General features: G+C 46.6%; 2 protein-coding genes across 2 annotated transcripts in view; one reads left to right on the top strand and one right to left on the bottom strand.

Annotated features, from left to right (window-relative positions):
• Positions 1-3,879, top strand: part of LOC311116353 (zinc finger MIZ domain-containing protein 1-like) — a gene marked incomplete at its 5' end in the record, with an annotated part of 43,808 nt that extends 39,929 nt beyond the window's left edge. Inside the window, one exon of the mRNA XM_084157404.1 lies at positions 388-3,879. Within this exon, the coding sequence (XP_084013530.1) occupies positions 388-495 (108 nt within the window). The 3' untranslated portion in view covers positions 496-3,879. The remainder of the gene's footprint in view (positions 1-387) is intronic.
• Positions 1-18,118, bottom strand: part of LOC311134805 (sodium/calcium exchanger 1-like) — a gene marked incomplete at both ends in the record, with an annotated part of 795,938 nt that overhangs the window by 96,819 nt on the left and 681,001 nt on the right. The gene's annotated exons all lie outside the window — the stretch shown is intronic.

Genomic DNA, 18,118 nt, shown 5'->3' with positions numbered 1-18,118 from the left:
TGTGACATCATGGTGACATCGTGCTTAGGGTGCATGTGCAAACAGGTGCAAACATCATCTAGCTAGTATTAGCATCGTCTGCTAAAGCTTCTCTCATTGCCTAGCTCTGGTTTGATGGAGCATGTCAGCTGCTATGCTAATACCTTTAGTTGTTTAAATAGAGTCTTGGATAGAAATGAGAAGTCTAATGACAATATGTCTTGCCTCTCTCCCCTTATCGCTCTCACTCTGTCTCTCTCTCTCTCTCTCCTACCTTCCCTCTCTCTCTTCCTCTCTATCCCTCCCTCCTTCCCTTTCTCTCTCTCTTTCCCCCACCTTCCCTCTCTCTCTCTCTCACTCTTCCTCCTTCCCTCCCTCATCCCTCTCTCTGTCTCTCTCTCTCTACAGCTGCTTCCAGAGCTGGCCAACCCAGACGAGCTCCTGTCCTATCTGGACCCTCCGGACCTCCCCTCCAACAGCAACGATGACCTCCTCTCCCTCTTCGAGAACAATTAACCCTTCGCCTCCCTCAAGCCGAACTCAAATCCTTCTCCACAGACACACACACACACCACAGGCTCTGTGTCCAACCAGCTGGACTCTCCATAGAGTCCATAGACACACCGTCATCCTCATATGGACTGGTAGCGGGGACACATCCCTAGTGCACTTACCCAATGTGTAGTGCACTTCTCTATGTGATTCAGACCCAGGGTTCAAAGTTCAAACCCCCAATCAGGTCACACCTCCTACACACCCGGGTTCACACACCGTCAGACACACACACACGCACACACACACAATGTTTTGTCAAATGTGGCATAGACGTGTAGGTGGCATGAGGTCATCTGTCAGAACATGAGATGATGATGATGATGAGGATGACAGTCTGGATGTCAGGGAGTGGACATTGTGTGTGAAAGAGACAGGAAAAGGAAATGCACTCATGTCCTCACTTCCTCACACACACTCTTCCTCATGTAAAGATTGCGGAGCTGCGAAGCTCCTCTGGCCGACAACAACACGTTGACAGCCATGTCGGCTGTCTAGTCCTTAAGTGATATTATATCGAAAGAAAACTGTGCAGCTATTAATCACGTTCTATGCGTATGACCTCACAGGCCGAACTCTCTGTGTGGGCTTTTAGGAAAAAGTGTTGTAGCATTGTTTTATCATCCTTATTTCCCCCCTTATACAAAAACAAAGAAAAAAATACAAGAATAGGAAAGAAAAGTCATATTTTTGTCCAGGCCAGTGTTTCTATCTATCCTATTTTGATGTGTGTTCTTCCAAGCCCTGACCCCCTGAGACCACAACCTTTAACCCCTGACCTTTGACCTACAGTGTGTTCTTATAACCTCTGACCCTTAGCTCACAGTGTGTGTTTCCATCGTGGTGTCAGTCAGTCAGCACTGGGTCCGTTCCATCCATTCTACTGAAGCACAACAGACGGAGCCCCACACCACATCGCAGGCAGAGCACTGAGAGGAGAGACCAAGGCCTGTGGATGAGGATTCTAACCTTCTAGCTAGCCCAACCCAGTCTATCGAAGAATCAGCACTGTTAACTATTCTGTCTGTCTATCGCCCTGTCCAATGTTGTTAAAGTTTCTCTTCCCTGATATTGCAGTACAATGCCATGTCGGGATGTGGGCTATGCAAAAAGGACTTTTACCAATACATTTGTTTTGGGTTAGAATGATGGAGAACTGTGTGCGTGTGGGAGAGAGTGTGTGGGTGTGCATGTGTGTGGGTGTGCATGTGTGTGCAAGAGAAAGAATGAGGATGAGATCGATAGAAAAAGAGAAAAGAGAAGTAAAGACTCCCTATTTAGTCTGTTATAGGCAGACACATCTAGTGTTACAAAATATATTTGCCCCTTGTAATAGAGCCATATTAAAGTTTGCCTGTTTCTCCCTCTTTAAGGTGAGTCTTCCTCTGTTCTACAGGCCAGCAATTGCTCCTGTAACCATACTGTAAGGTTTGGCTCCACCATGTGTTAAGAAGTGCATGTGTGCCAATGGTCTCTGTTCTAGATTAGAGGGAAAGATTATTGTCTTTTTTATTTTATAGCCATTGCGTTTTTTTCATCATGATTTTATTTAAAATGTTCTTGCAAAGGAATGATTTTGGTTAATGGTAATGTATTGTCCAACTTTTTTTCCCCCATTTTGACTGTTCATTGGAAAATTGCTGTGCGTGATACATCACCAAAGTTATTCCATAGTTTGTAGGAGTTGGCTTGGCCATCTACTATAATGTAAGACATCTATGCCATCTATGCTATAAGCATACTCCTAGGGAACCCATCAAAAATAATTCTGAATAAATGTGTGGTTGCACTACATTTTCTGTCTTGTTACTGTTAAACTGTATTTTGTCATCTTTAAAAAAAAAGGAAGAGCACACATGATCCCACAATGGTTTATAAAGACAATCATTTAAAATGGTTGTCATCCTGACAACATATGCTTTAAATATGTTTGCTAATGTATTGGGGAAAAGTGACTTTACCCTCCATGTTTAAGTCAAAAGTATAATTCTGACACTTGCAAATATTGTAATACCCTCTGGAATTGAATGTGAGTTCTTTTTTATTTTTGTGAACCCTCTTGTACAACACAAGATCATCATGTGTATTATTCTCATAGCATTTTTGATATTGTTCTCCTATTTTAAGTTATTATTTTGTTTATCTATTGAGTGACTTTGTGAGAATAATCATAATTTGGTTTACATCAGATCATGTAGCCTACTAAATGAAATTGAAAATTTATAGATCAGTCGGTGGATATTGTTAGGACATAGGAATGATCCCCAACGCTGGTTGAATCACCTGAATACAACTGATCCTATGATCCTTTGGTCTGTCTGTCTGTCTGTCTGTTTGTTTGTTGAAGACAATGCACTGCCACAGCAAGGTATTTTGACTCCCCTGCCCTGTCTGTCTGTAGATCTGTGTAGACATGATGCTGAAGTCTGGTCTATCAACATTACTCTCTATACTCCACATAGAGGTTTGAGCCTTGTCCGAGGTTCAGGCTCCACACCCAACTGTAGCTGTACAGTCAATGGACACAAGGGGAGCGTGTTAGAGGATGCAATGTATTTTCATTTAAAGAAAATGGGAGATGGTGTGATCCCCCCGGCCCTCTCTACTCCGTTACTTAAATGCAAGAGGAGAGAAATAAAAGGGTCTGGAGGGTCTAAGGAATGCATGTACATTATGTAAATGACAAATAGAGACACATTAACTTACAGAAATGTAGACATTTTCCCCACACGGGTCAATGATGCGCATTGTGTATTTAGAATTTGTAAAGTTTGCATCCTCCTGTCAGAAGAGACTGTTGAATTGTGGGAAAAGGAGTCCGTGTTTGATTTAGTCTGCACAGTCCTCTCTCTCTGACCACATTTGTTCATTTATGTAAGATACTTTATTATCTAATTCTCAAACACGGGCCGTTGGAAAAGGAAAAAAATACACATTTGTTTCTCTTTGTGTAAAATTCAACTTCTGTGTATTTCTCTATTACCTGTGTACTTTATAAAGGTGCTACAACAACAAAATAATAAATATCATTTTGAGGTACCAATCGGGAATTGTGGGAACCATGAGTGGTTCCTAAAAATTGTTGATACAAAATTTACAGTTTGTACAATTTTGTCAAATTTACAGTTTTTACACGATTAGGCAAAAAATATTACTTCCGAGGTACAATCTGAAGTGATTGACACACCACGTGGCAGTTGTCTTTTTTGTTTTGTACATTCTGTGTACAGTCATTTCATATACTAAACTGGTCAGAAAAAAATTGTGATTTTTAGTCTTGAAAAACTGTATGTAGTTAGATGACGTGACATCCTAATATTTATCTAATAAATATGTATTCAAATCAAACTCATGCATCATGGTCTTGGTTTTCCAATAGCCTACATCTTCTATCCTCTATGTAACCTAAGACAGTAAATGTATCCTCATCCACCAGACACAATCACAGTGGAGAATGCTAGATCATTTGTTGTTGCTTGGCTACCTGCCAAACTTGACGGTTTTTACTTTTAATCAATCTTCATTTAACACATTTTACAAACGTCTTAGTTATTTTTAAATATATGTATTTTTCCTCGCTCTACTTTTTTCATTCAACTTTTTCACCCCGGACGCTTTATCTGGACATTGTTCTACAGGACCTCCACCAGCTGAATCTAAGTAGTAACATATAATATTTAGCAGACGCTTTTATCCAAAGAGACTTACAGTCATGTGTGCATACATTTTTACGTATGGGATGGTCCCGTGGATCGAACCCACTACCCTGGCGTTTCAAGCGCCATGCTCAACCAATTGAGCTAGAGAGGACCACAATAACACTATGCCATCTAATTGCAGTTGCTGAACTCATTATATACAGGAAAACTATCGCCTTATGGTGAGGATAGCCGTGCTGCAAGCCCAGCTTCAGATGCAATCGTTAGGCAAGGGCAATTTAAGTGTAGGAAAGGATGAAACAGCATCTGTGCCACCAGGAAGTACAGATAGTAGTATAAATCTCCTCGCACAGTCCCCGCAGCGGACAATTTTCTCAAGGCTTCTGGAAATAAATACTCAACCGGTGTCGCTCATTCAGCCGACATAAACTTTCAACCGGTTCTCCCCACTAAGCAACGAGTCGGAGTCAGAGGCCGAGCCTTCTCAGGTCTCTCCTCCACCCGTTACGGGGTCTGAGCCACCGAAGCCTCCCACCATTAGCTCTGACAAATTGAAAACTCTAGTCATTGGCGACTCCATTACCCGCAATATTAGACTTAAAAATAATCATCCAGCGATCATACACCGTTTACCAGGGGGCAGGGCTACCGACGTAAAGGCTAATCTGAAGATGGTGCTGGCTAAGGCTAAAACTGGCGAGTGTAGAGTATTGGGATATTGTTATCCACGTCGGCGCCAACGACGTTAGGATGAAACAGTCAGAGGTCACCAAGAGCAACATAGCTTCAGCGTGTAAATTAGCTAGAAAGATGTCGGCGTCGAGTAATTGTCTCTGGCCCCCTCCCAGTTAGGGCGAGTGAAAAGCTCTACAGCAGTCTCACAACTCAATCGCTGGTTGAAAACGGTTTTCTGCCCCTCCCAAAATATAGAATTTGTAGATAATTGTCCCTCTTTCTGGGACTCACCCACAAACAGGACCAAGCCTGGCCTGCTGAGGAGTGACGGACTCCATCCTAGCTGGAGGGGTGCTCTCATCTTATCTACCAACATAGACAGGGCTCTAACTCCTCTAGCTCCACAATGAGATAGGGTGCAGGCCAGGCAGCAGGCTGTTAGCCAGCCTGCCAGTTTAGTGGAGTCTGCCTCTAGCACAGTCAGTGTAGTCACCTCAACTATCCCCATTGAGACGGTGTCTGTGCCTTGATCTAGGTTGAGCAAAACTAAACATGGCGGTGTTCGCCTTAGCAATCTCACTGGAATAAAGACCTCCTCCATTCCTGTCATTATTGAAAGAGATTGTGATATCTCACATCTAAAAATAGGGCTACTTAATGTTAGATCCATAACTTCCAAGGCAGTTATGGTCAATTAAGTAATCACTGATCATAATCTTGATGTGATTGGCCTGACTGAAACATGGCTTAAGCCTGATGAATTTACTGTGTTAAATGAAGACTCCCCTCCTGGCACCAGTGTTGCCAACTCCTCAGTAAGGAAAGTAGCTATTGGCTGTCCTAAAAGTCGCTAAAAGTCGCTAAATGACGTCATCACATAATTTGCATAATTGGCCATGTGCATGTAATTGTGATGGACGCTGTAGGAGAGAGGAATAATGTCGTGGGAGAGACAAAAAGTGAGTAAAAAACACCCTAAATATGTTTAGAACTACAAATGAACTTTCTTCTGTCAATTCTTGTTTTTTTTAATGTCACAATTCCAACCCTCCTCCTTTATCCGGGCTTGGGACCGGCAAAAGTGACCCAAAAGAGTTACTTAGTTACTTAGACTTGGTGACCGTGAAACCACGGGTTCAATGGAGAGCCAACGTGTGGCACACACCTTGGTTATCTGTAAAGGTTTCTCCCCACAGTTGATGGTCTCATATATGGCCTTGTAGGCCTCCCTGCGCTTTGGAGACACTGAAAACCAGTTATAAGTCTCTCGTATCAAGTACTCCACACTACGGGGGATGGTGTCATTGGAAGCATGACTTACAGCAAGCTGCAGAGAGTGGCACACACAGCGAATAAGAACCAGATCTTTGAGGCCATACTCCTCCTTCAGCACTTTATGGACCCCATTGTTAATCCCCGTCATAACAGAGGCATTGTCAGTCCCCAGGAGATTCTCTTTATTAAGACAACACTTCTCGAGGAAAGCCACAACAGCACAGGCTATAGATTTGGCATCTCCTCCCTCCAACTCAACAAGCCCCAGAAATGTTGATACAGTTGTCTGCTTGGTGTCAATAAAGTACCTTATCACAACCCCCAGGCCGATGAAGATGGCGGCCTCGCGACTAGCTCTTAGGAAACTTTGCAGTATTTTTATGTATTAGCTCAGAAAGTGTTTTGCATCATTACATACAGCCGGGAAAAACTATTGGATATCAGAGCGGTGGTAACTCACCAGCATTACGACCAGGAATACGACTTTCCCGAAGCACATCCTTTGTTTGCTCTCCCCGGGGCAACTGAACTGATTCCAGCGGCTGACCCAAAACATCGCCGGCGGAGGAGAGGCACTCAGAGCGGCCTGCTGGTTCGACTTAGGAGGCGCGCACACCACCCACCGCTTCCAAGTATTATACTCGCTAATGTTCAGTCTTTGGTTAACAAGCTCAACAAACTATGGGCAATGATTTCCTTCCACGGAAACATGGCTCTCTCGGGATATTCTGTCGAAATCGGTCCAGCCAGATGGGTTCTCAGTTCATCGCGCAGACAGGAATAAATATCTCTCCGGGAAGCAGAAGGGCGGAGGTGTGTGTTTCATGATTAACGACTCATGGTGTAATTGTAGTAACATACAGGAACTCGAGTCCTTCTGTTCACCCGACCTAGAATATCTCACAATCAAATGCCGACCGTATTATCTCCCAAGATAATTTTCTTTGATTATAGTCACGGCCGTGTATATCCCCCCTCAAGCCGATAGCACAACGGCCCTCAAAGAACTTCACTGGACCTTATGCAAACTGGAAACCACATATCCTGAGGCTGCATTTATTGTAGCCAGGGATTTTAACAAAGCAAATTTGAGGACTAGGCTGCCAAAGTTCTATCAACATATCGACTAAAATCCTCGACCATTGCTATTAGAACTTCCGGGATGGCTATAAGGCCCTCCCCCGCCCTCCTTTCGGCAAATCTGACAACGACTCCATTTTGATTCTCCCTTCCTAAAGGCAGAAACTCAAACAGGAAGTACCCATGCTAAGGACTATTCAACGCTGGTCTGACCAATCAGAATCCACGCTTCAAGATTGTTTTGATCACGTGGACTGGGATATGTTCCGGGTAGCTTCCGAAAATAATTTCGACGTATACACTGAAACGGTGACTGAGTTTATCAGGAAGTGTATAGGTGATGTTGTGCCCACTGTGACTATTAAAACCTACCCTAACCAGAACCGTGGATAGACGGCAGCATTCGCGCAAATCTGAAAGCGCAAACCACCGCATTCAACCATGGCAAGGTGACTGGGAATATGGCAGAATACAAACAGTGTAGCTACTCACTCCGCAAGGCAATTAAACTGGCAAAACATCAGTATAGAGACAAAGTGGAGTCGCAATTCAACGGCTCAGACACGAGACGTATGTGGCAGGGTCTACAGACATTCACGGACTACAAAAAGAAAACCAGCCACGTCGCCGACACCGACGTCTCGCTTCCAGACAAGCTAAACACCTTCTTCGCCCGCTTTGAGGATAACACAGTGCCACTGACGAGGCCCACTACCAAGGACTGTGGCCTCTCCTTCTCTGTGGCCGACGTGATTAAGACATTTAAGCATGTTAACCCCCGCAAGGCTGCTGGCCCAGACTGCATCCCTAGCCTCATCCTCAGAGCATGCGCAGACCAGCTGGCTGTTGTGTTTATGGACATATTCAATCTCTCCCTTTGCCAGTCTGCTGTTCCCACATGCTTCAAGATGGCCACCATTGTTCCTGTACCCAAGAAAGCAAAGGTAACTGAACTAAATGACTATCGCCCTGTGGCACTCACCTCTGTCATCATGAAGTGTTTTGAGAGACTAGTCAAGGATCATATCACCTCTACCTTACCTGTCACCCTAGACCCACTTCAATTTGCTTACCGCCGCAATAGATCCATAGACGATGCAATCGCCATCACAATGCACACTGCCCTATCCCATCTGGACAAGAGGAATACCTATGTAAGAATGCTGTTCATTGACTATAGCTCAGCATTCAACACCATAGTACCCTCCAAGCTCATCATCAAGCTCGAGGCCCTGGGTCTGAACCCCGCCCTGTGCAACTGGGTCCTGGACTTCCTGACAGGCCGCCCCCAGGTGGTGAAGGTAGGAAACAACATCTCCACTTCGCTGATCCTCAACACTGGGGCCCCACAAGGGTGCGTGCTCAGCCCCCTCCTGTACTCCCTGTTCAGCCATGACTGCGTGGCCAAGCACGCCTCCAACTCAATCATCAAGTTTGCAGACGACACAACAGTAGTAGGCTTGATTACCAACAATGACGAGACCGCCTACAGGGAGGAGGTGAGGGCTCTGGGAGTGTGGTGCCAGGAAAATAACCCCTCACTCAACATTAACAAAACAAAGGAGATGATCATGGACTTCAGGAAACAGCAGAAGGTGCACCCCCCTATCCACATCAACGGGGCCGCAGTGGAGAAGGTGGAAAGCTTCAAGTTCCTTGGCGTACACATCACCGACAAACTGAAATGGTCCACCCACGCAGACAGTGTGGTGAAGAAGGCGCAACAGAGCCTCAAAAATTTGATTTGATTTGATTCGTGGACTCATCAAGGAGGAGGCTGAAACGCTGGTCACCCACATCTGCGACCAACCTTTTCAGAAAAGAAGGTGCTAGAACACTATTAATAATTTATGTGCACTTTGTCCTGTGCATTTTGAAGTGGGTAGCAGCAGTGGAGTCTGAGAAAGCAGCTCTACAACTCTACATGCTCCAATGTGATCACATGCCAGCATGGAACAGTGTTCAGCGATAGCTAATGCTATGGTGGCCTCAGCCTTTTTTGCAGAGTCAATTTTTTAAACCATAAATGGCAGCTTGTTTTGGGTGGAACTGTTATAAGGCTTTGCCTTTTGAGTATGTTTTTGAGTTGTCATGTGTTTTTTTACATCACTAAGCCAGGGCGGGATCAGCCAGCGGCGGCTTCCTGCATGCGCAATTCATTTGCAGTCTGGACGCGGAGGGGTGAACATCTCCTGCTCTGACTGCAGCTGGGAGGGACTGCTGCGCGAAGACTGGGCCGCCTGTGAGTGCTTTGGGACAGGGGTGGGGCCCACGGCAGCACCCGCTGCTCGTTAAGAAGAGTAAGAATGATACGTGCTTTCACGTCAGAGTCTCCAATAACACCAGAAAAAGTCGCTAGATTTGTCGCTAGTCGATTTTTTGAAAATGTGTCGCTAGAGGGGTCTGAATACTCGCTAAATATAGCGACAAAGTCACTAAGTTGGCAACACTGCGCACATTCTGCAAAGGCAGAGGTGTTGCTAACATTTACAATAGCAAATGTCAATTTACCCAAAAGAAAAAGACTGCATTTTTGTCTTTTGAGCTTCTAGTCATGAAATCTATGCAGCCTACTCAATCACTTTTTATAGCTACTGTTTACAGGCCTCCTGGGCTGTATACAGAGTTCCTCACTGAGTTCCCTGAATTCCTTTCGGACCTTGTAGTCATGGCAGATAATATTATAATTTTTGGTGACTTTAATATTCACATGGAAAAGTCCACAGACCCACTCCAAAAGGCTTTCGGAGCCATCATCGACTCAATGGGTTTTGTCCAACATGTCTCCGGACCTAGTCATTGCCACAGTCATACCCTGGATCAAGTTTTGTCCCGTGGAATAAATATTGTGGATCTAAATGTTTTTCCTTATAACACTGGACTATCAGACCACCATCTTATTACGTTTGCAATCGCAAAAAATAATTGGCTCAGACCCCAACCAAGGACCATCAAAAGCTGTGCTATAAATTCTCGGACAACCCAAAGATTCCTTGAGGCCCTTCCAGACTCCCTCCACTTACTCAAAGACGTCGGAATACCAACATCAGTTAACGACCTAACTGAGGATCTAAATGTAACCTTGCGTAATACCCTAGACATTTGTCACAAGAAACTAGCTCCCTGGTATACAGAAAATACCCGAGCCCTGAAGCAAGTTTCCAGAAAATTGGAACAGAAATGGCGCTCCACCAAATTGAAAGTCCTCCTACTAGCTTGGAAAGAAAGTATAGTGCAATATCGAAGGGCCCTCACTGCTGCTCGATCAGCCTATTTTTCAAACCTAATTGAGGAGAATAAGAACAATCCAAATTCCAACTAAACTACTGAAAGATCTACTTCCTGTGCTTGGCCCTCCTATGTTGAACATAATAATTGGCTCCCTATCCTCTGGATGTGTACCAAACTCACTAAAAGTGGCAGGAATAAAGCCTCTCTTGAAAATGCCAAACCTTGACCCAGAAAATGTAAAACACTATCGGCCTATATCGAATCTCCCATTCCTCTCAAACATTTTAGAAAAAACTCACTGCCTTCCTGAAGACAAATAATGTGTACGAAACACTTCAGTCTGGTTTTAGACCCCATCATTGCACTGAGACTGCACTCGTGAAGGTGGTTAATGACCTTTTAATGGCGTCAGACCAAGGCTCTGCATCTGTCCTCATGCTCCTAGACCTTAGTGCTGCTATTGACACCATCGATCACCACATTCTTTTGGAGAGATTGGAAACCTTAATTGGTCTACACGGACAAGTTCTTGCCTGGTTTAGATCTTAAATTGATGGAAAGATATCAGTTTGTCTCTGTGGATGGTTTGTCCTCTGACAAATCAATTGTACGTTTCGGTGTTCCTCAAGGTTACGTTTTAGGACCACTATTGTTTTCACTATATATTTTACCTCTCGTGATGTCAATCGGAAACACAATGTTAACTTTCATTGCTATGCGGACGACACACAGTTGTACATTTCGATGAAACATGGTGAAGCCCCAAAATTGCCTACCCTGGAAGCCTGTGTTTCAGACATAAGGAAGTGGATGGCGACAAATGTTTTACTTTTAAACTCGGACAAAACAGAGATGCTAGTTCTAGGTCCCAAGAAACAAAGAGATCTTCTGTTGGATCTGACAATTAATCTTGATGGTTGTACAGTCGTCAAAAAAAACAACTGAAGGACCTCAGCGTTACTCTGGACCCTGATCTCTCTTTTGACGAACATATCAAGAATATTTCAAGGACAGCTTTTTTCCATCTTCGTAACATTGCAAAAATCTGAAACTTTTTGTCCAAAAATGATGTAGAAAAGCCAAACCATGCTTTTGTCACTTCTAGATTAGACTACTGCAATGCTCTACTCTCCGGCTACCCGGATAAAGCACTAAATAAACTTCAGTTAGTGCTAAACACGGCTGCTAGAATCTTGACTAGAACCAAAACATTTGATCATATTACTCCAGTGCTAGCCTCTCTACACTGGCTTCCCGTTAAGGCTAGGGCTGATTTCAAGGTTTTACTGCTAACCTACAAAGCATTACATGGGCTTGCTCCTACCTTATCTCTCCGATGTGGTCCTGCCGTACATACAGTATCTTACAAAAGTGAGTACACCCCTCACATTTTTGTAAATATTTGAGTATATCTTTTCATGTGACAACACTGAAGAAATGACACTTTGCTACAATGTAAAGTAGTGAGTGTATAGCTTGTATAACAGTGTAAATTTGCTGTCCCCTCAAAATAACACATCACACAGCCATTCATGTCTAAACCGCTGGCAACAAAAGTGAGTACACCCCTAAGTGAAAATGTCCAAATTGGGCCCAAAGTGTCAATATTTTGTGTGGCCACCATCATTTTCCAGCACTGCCTTAACCCTCTTGGGCATGGAGTTCACCAGAGTTTCACAGGTTGCCACTGGAGTTCTCTTCCACTCCTCCATGACAACATCACGGAGCTGGTGGATGTTAGAGACCTTGCACTCCTCCACCTTACGTTTGAGGATGCCCCACAGATGCTCAATAGCGTTTAGGTCTGGAGACATGCTTGGCCAGTCCATCACCTTTACCCTCAGCTTCTTTAGCAAGGCAGTGGTCATCTTGGAGGTGTGTTTGGGGTCGTTATCATGTTGGAATACTGCGCTGCTGCCCAGTCTCCGAAGGGAGGGGATCATGCTCTGCTTCAGTATGTCACAGTACATGTTGGCATTCATGGTTCCCTCAATGAACTGTAGCACTCATGCAACCCCAGACCATGACACTCCCACCACCATGCTTGACTGTAGGCAAGACACACTTGTCTTTGTACTCCTCACCTGGTTGCCGCCACACACGCTTGACACCATCTGAACCAAATAAGTTTATATTCGTCTCATCAGACCACAGGACATGGTTCCAGTAATCCATGTCCTTAGTCTGCTTGTCTTCAGTAAACTGTTTGCGGGATTTCTTGTGCATCATCTTTAGAAGAGGCTTCCTTCTGGGGTGACAGCCATGCAGACCAATTTGATGCAGTGTGCGGCGTATGGTCTGAGCACTGACAGGCTGACCCCCCACCCCTTCAACCTCTGCAGAAATGCTGGCAGCACTCATACGTCTATTTCCCAAAGACAACCTCTGGATATGACGCTGAGCACGTGCACTCAACTTCTTTGGTCAACCATGGCGAGGCCTGTTCTTAGTGGAACCTGTCCTGTTAAACCGCTGTATGGTCTTGGCCACCGTGCTGCATCTCAGTTTCAGGGTCTTGGCAATCTTCTTATAGCCCAGGCCATCTTTATGTAGAGCAACAATTCTTTTTTCAGATCCTCAGAGAGTTCTTTGCCATGAGGTGCCATGTTGAACTTCCAGTGACCAGTATGAGGGAGTGTGAGAGCGATGACACTAAATTTAACGCACCTGCTCCCCATTCACACCTGAGACCTTGTAACACTAACAAGTCACATGACACCGGGGAGGGAAAATGGCTAATTGGGCCCAATTTGGACATTTTCACTTAGGGGTGTACTCACTTTTGTTGCCAGCGTTTTAGACATTAATGGCTGTGTTATTTTGTTATTTTGAGGGGACAGCAAATTTACACTGTTATACAAGCTGTACACTCACTACTTTACATTGTAGCAAAGTGTCATTTCTTCAGTGTTGTCACATGAAAAGATATACTCAAATATTTACTTAGGGGTGTACTCACTTTTGTGAGATACTGTACCTACACGTACACTACGGTCACAAGACGCAGGCCTCCTTATTGTCCCTAGAATTTCAACGCAAACAGCTGGAGGCAGGGCTTTCCATTTTTATGGAATGGTCTGCCTATCCATGTGAGAGACGCAGACTCTGTCTCAACCTTTAAGTCTTTACTGAAGACTCTTCTCTTCAGTAGGTCCTATGATTGAGTGCAGTCTGACCCAGGGGTGCGAAGGAGAAAGGCACTGGAGCGACAAACCGCCCTTGCTGTCTGTGCCTGCCTGGTTCCCGTCTCTCCATTGGGATTCTCTGCCTCTGACCCTATTACGGGGGCTGAGTCACTGGCTTACTGGTGCTTTCCATGCCGTCCCTAGGAGGGGTGCGTCACTTGAGTGGGTTGAGTCACTGACGTGATATTCCTGTCAGGTTTGTCGCCCCCTCGGGCTCGTATAGTGGAGGAGATCTTCGTGGGGCTATATCCTGCCTGGTTCGCCCTGTCCGGTTTCAATAAATTCTAAAGAATAAATAACGGAAAAGTGGTGAGTGCATATGTATTCACCCCTTTTGCTATGAAGCCCCGGAATATGATCTGGTGCAACCAATTACCTTCAGAAGTCACATAATTAGTTAAATAAAGTCCACCTGTGTGTAATCTAAGTGTCACATGATCTGTCACATGAGCTCAGTATATATACACCTGTTCTGAAAGGCCCCAGAGTCTGCAACACCACTAAGCAAGGGGCACCACAAAGCAAGCGGCACCATGAAGACCAGGGAGCTCTCCAAACAGGTCAGGTACAAAGTTGTGGAGAAGTACAGATCAGGGTTGGGTTATAAAAAAATATCTGAAACTTTGAACATCCCACAGAGCACCATTAAATCCATTATTAAAAAATGGAAAGAATATGGCACCACAACAAACCTGCCAAGAGAGGGCCGCCCACCAAAAGTCACGGACCAGGCAAGGAGGGCATTAATCAGAGAGGCAACAAAGAGACCAAAGATAACCCTGAAGGAGCTGCAAAGCTCCACAGCGGAAATTGGAGTATCTGTCCATAGGACCACTTTAAGCTGTACACTCCACAGAGCTGGGCTTTACGGAAGAGTGGCCAGAAAAAAGCCATTGCTTAATGAAAAAAATAAGCAAACACATTTGGTGTTCGCCAAAAGCCATGTGGGAGACTCCCCAAGCATATGGAAGAAGGTACTCTGGTCAGATGAGACTAAAATTGAGCTTTTTGGCCATCAAGGAAAACACTATGTCTGGCGCAAACCCGACACCTCTCATCACCCTGAGAACACCATCCCCACAGTGAAGCATGGTGGTAGCAGCATCATGCTGTGGGGATGTTTTTCATCGGCAGGGACTGGGAAACTGGTCAGAATTGAAGGAATGATGGATGGCGCTAAATACAGGGAAATTCGGAGCCAGAGCAGTCCGCTCCACCGGTGCCTGATCCAGTTCCGGTCAGCTGTTTCACTCCGGAGCCAGAGCAGTCCGCTCCACCGGTGCCTGATCCAGCTCCGGTCAGCGGCTCCACTCCGGAGCCAGAGCAGTATGCTCCACCGGGATCCAGTCCAGCTCCGGTCAGCTGCTCCACTCCGGAGCCAGAGCAGTCCGCCCCACCGGGGTCCAGTCCAGCTCCGGTCAGCGGCTCCACTCCGGAGCCAGCACAAAATCAGCACTGCTCTCAGATCAGCATTCTCCATTCAAATCTTACCTTAACATTAGAATTATTGTCATGTGTCAAATGTGCAGCGGTAGGACGGAGTCAGGTGCAGGACACAGAACTGAGTAAATTATGAACTTTACTCGAAAATAAACAATACTAATCTCCACGCAGGTAAAACACACCAGCTCACATAAGTGTATGACACAAAACAAAGAACAAACACGCACAAAACCATGTGGAAACCAGAGGGTTAAATAGGGAAATAATAATAATGCAATGGGAACCAGGTGTGTACAATCAAGACAAAACAAATGGAAAAAGAAACGTAGATCGGTGGCAGCTAGAAAGCCGGTGACGACGACCGCCGATAGCCGCCCGCACAAAGAGAGGCAGTAGTCGTGACAGTACCCCCCCCACCCCTTGACGTGCGGCTCCAGCAGCGCACCGACACCGGCCTCGGGGACGACCGGAGGATGAGGCGCAGGACGATCCGGGTGGAGACGGTGAAATTCCTGCAGTAAGGAAGGGTCTAGGATGTCCTCCACCGACACCCAGCATCTCTCCTCCGGACCGTACCCCTCCCACTCCACGAGGTACTGAAGGCCCCTCGCCCGACGCCTTGAGTCCATGATGGCTCGTACAGTATACGCTGGGACCCCCTCGATGTCCAGAGGGGGCGGAGGAACCTCCCGCACCTCAGACTGCTGGAGCGGTCCTGCTACCACCGGCCTGAGGAGAGACACATGGAACGAGGGGTTAATACGGTAATCAGGGGGGAGCTGTAACCTATAGCATACCTCGTTCAGTCTCCTCAGGACTTTAAATGGCCCCACAAACCGCGGACCCAGCTTCCGGCAGGGCAGGTGAAGGGGCAGGTTTCGGGTCGAGAGCCAGACCCGGTCCCCCGGTGCATACACCGGGGCCTCACTGCGGTGGCGGTCAGCGCTCGCCTTCTGTCGCCTGATGGCCCGTTGCAGGCGCACATGGGCAGCGTCCCATGTCTCCTCCGAGCGCCGAAACCATTCATCCACCGCAGGTGCCTCGAACTGGCTCTGATGCCACGGTGCCAGGACTGGCTGATAACCTAGTACACACTGAAATGGAGACATGTTAGTGGAGGAGTGGCGGAGGGAGTTTTGGGCCATCTCTGCCCAGGGGATGAAAGCCGCCCACTCCCCCGGCCGGTGCTGGCAATAGGACCGCAGAAACCTACCCACATCCTGGTTAACTCTCTCCACCTGCCCATTACTCTCTGGGTGAAAACCTGAGGTCAGGCTGACCGAGACCCCCAGACGTTCCATGAACGCCCTCCAGACCCTCAATGTGAACTGGGGACCCCGATCAGACACTATATCCTCAGGCACCCCGTAGTGCCGGAAGTCGTGGGTAAACAGAGCCTCCGCAGTCTGTAGCGCCGTAGGGAGACCGGGCAAAGGAAGGAGACGGCAGGACTTAGAAAATCGATCCACAACAACCAGGATCGTGGTGTTACCTTGTGACGGAGGAAGATCCGTCACGAAGTCCACCAATAGGTGTGACCATGGCCGTTGTGGAACGGGTAGGGGTTGTAATTTCCCTCTGAGCAGGTGTCTAGGTGCCTTGCACTGGGCGCACACCGAGCAGGAGGAAACATAAACCCTCACGTCCTTAGCTAAAGTGGGCCACCAGTACTTCCCACTAAGACAGCGCACTGTCCGACCGATGCCAGGATGACCAGAGGAGGGTGACGTGTGGGCCCAACAGATCAATCGATGGCGGTCATCAGACGGAACGTACAGACGCCCAACTGGACACTGGGTGGGAGTGGGCTAACATACGTAACGCCCACTCGATGTCCGCGTCAACCTCCCATACCACCGGTGCCACCAGGCAAGAAGCTGGAAGTATGGGAGTGGGATCAGTGGACCACTCCTCTGTGTCATACATCCGGGACAGTGCGTCTGCCTTAGCGTTCTGGGAACCTGGTCTGTAGGATAGGGTGAAAACAAAACGGGTGAAAAACATGGCCCACCTTGCCTGGCGAGGGTTCAGTCTCCTCACCGCCCGGATGTACTCCAGATTGCGGTGGTCAGTCCAAATGAGGAAAGGGTGTTTAGCCCCCTCAAGCCAATGTCTCCACGCCTTCAGAGCCCTGACAACAGCTAACAGCTCCCGGTCCCCCACATCATAGTTTCGCTCCGCCGGGGCTGAGCTTCTTCGAAAAGAAAGCACAGGGGCGGAGCTTTGGTGGCGTACCCGAGCACTGAGACAGCACAGCTCCTATCCCAGCCTCGGACGCGTCCACCTCTACTATGAATGCCAAGGAGGGGTCAGGATGAGCCAGCACGGGAGCCGAGATAAACAGAGCCTTCAGGTGACCAAAAGCCCTGTCCGCCCCAGCTGACCACTGCAGTCGCACCAGTCCCCCCTTCAGCAAGGAGGTAATGGGAGCCGCTACCTGACCAAAGCCCCGGATAAACCTCCGGTAGTAGTTGGCAAACCCTAAGAACCGCTGCACCCCCTTTACCGTGGTTGGAGTCGGCCAATTACACACGGCTGAAATGCTGTCATTCTCCATCTCCACCCCTGACGCGGACAGGCGGCACTACTATATAAATTCTGCCATTATATGGCCATGAAATAACACACAACAGCAAGGCATATTTAGTTCGCGGAATAGGCCTAGCCTAAATCATATTTACTTTCTATTTTGCAACTCAGGCGGTTATTATAGACTCTTCTGTGTCTTTATCATTCTCACACAAGTAATTTGCTGAAGGCCCAAGCCTATACTTCGTCATCTACTGGTATAACGTCGTTATTGAATGCAGTTCTAAAACAAGCTCTAGACCTTTATTTTGGAAATGAATCCTGAAGCTGCAAAGCAACTCTAACATCTGGGCAAGAGTTGCTTGATTGACTAGCTAACTTCGACTTGCTACGTTCGTTTTATGTCCTTTGCAGATGCCACATTACTGACAAAAGTTTGTACGCATAAAAAAGATCTGTAACCGAATAAAGGGAGATGTAAAGAATTTAATGTGTAAATGTTCATTCATA

Source organism: Coregonus lavaretus (assembly GCF_964263955.1).
Source record: "Coregonus lavaretus genome assembly, chromosome: 1".
NCBI classification, from domain to species: domain Eukaryota; kingdom Metazoa; phylum Chordata; class Actinopteri; order Salmoniformes; family Salmonidae; genus Coregonus; species Coregonus lavaretus.
Note: the sequence above shows the minus strand (reverse complement) of the source record. Positions and strands in the feature narration are given on the sequence as shown.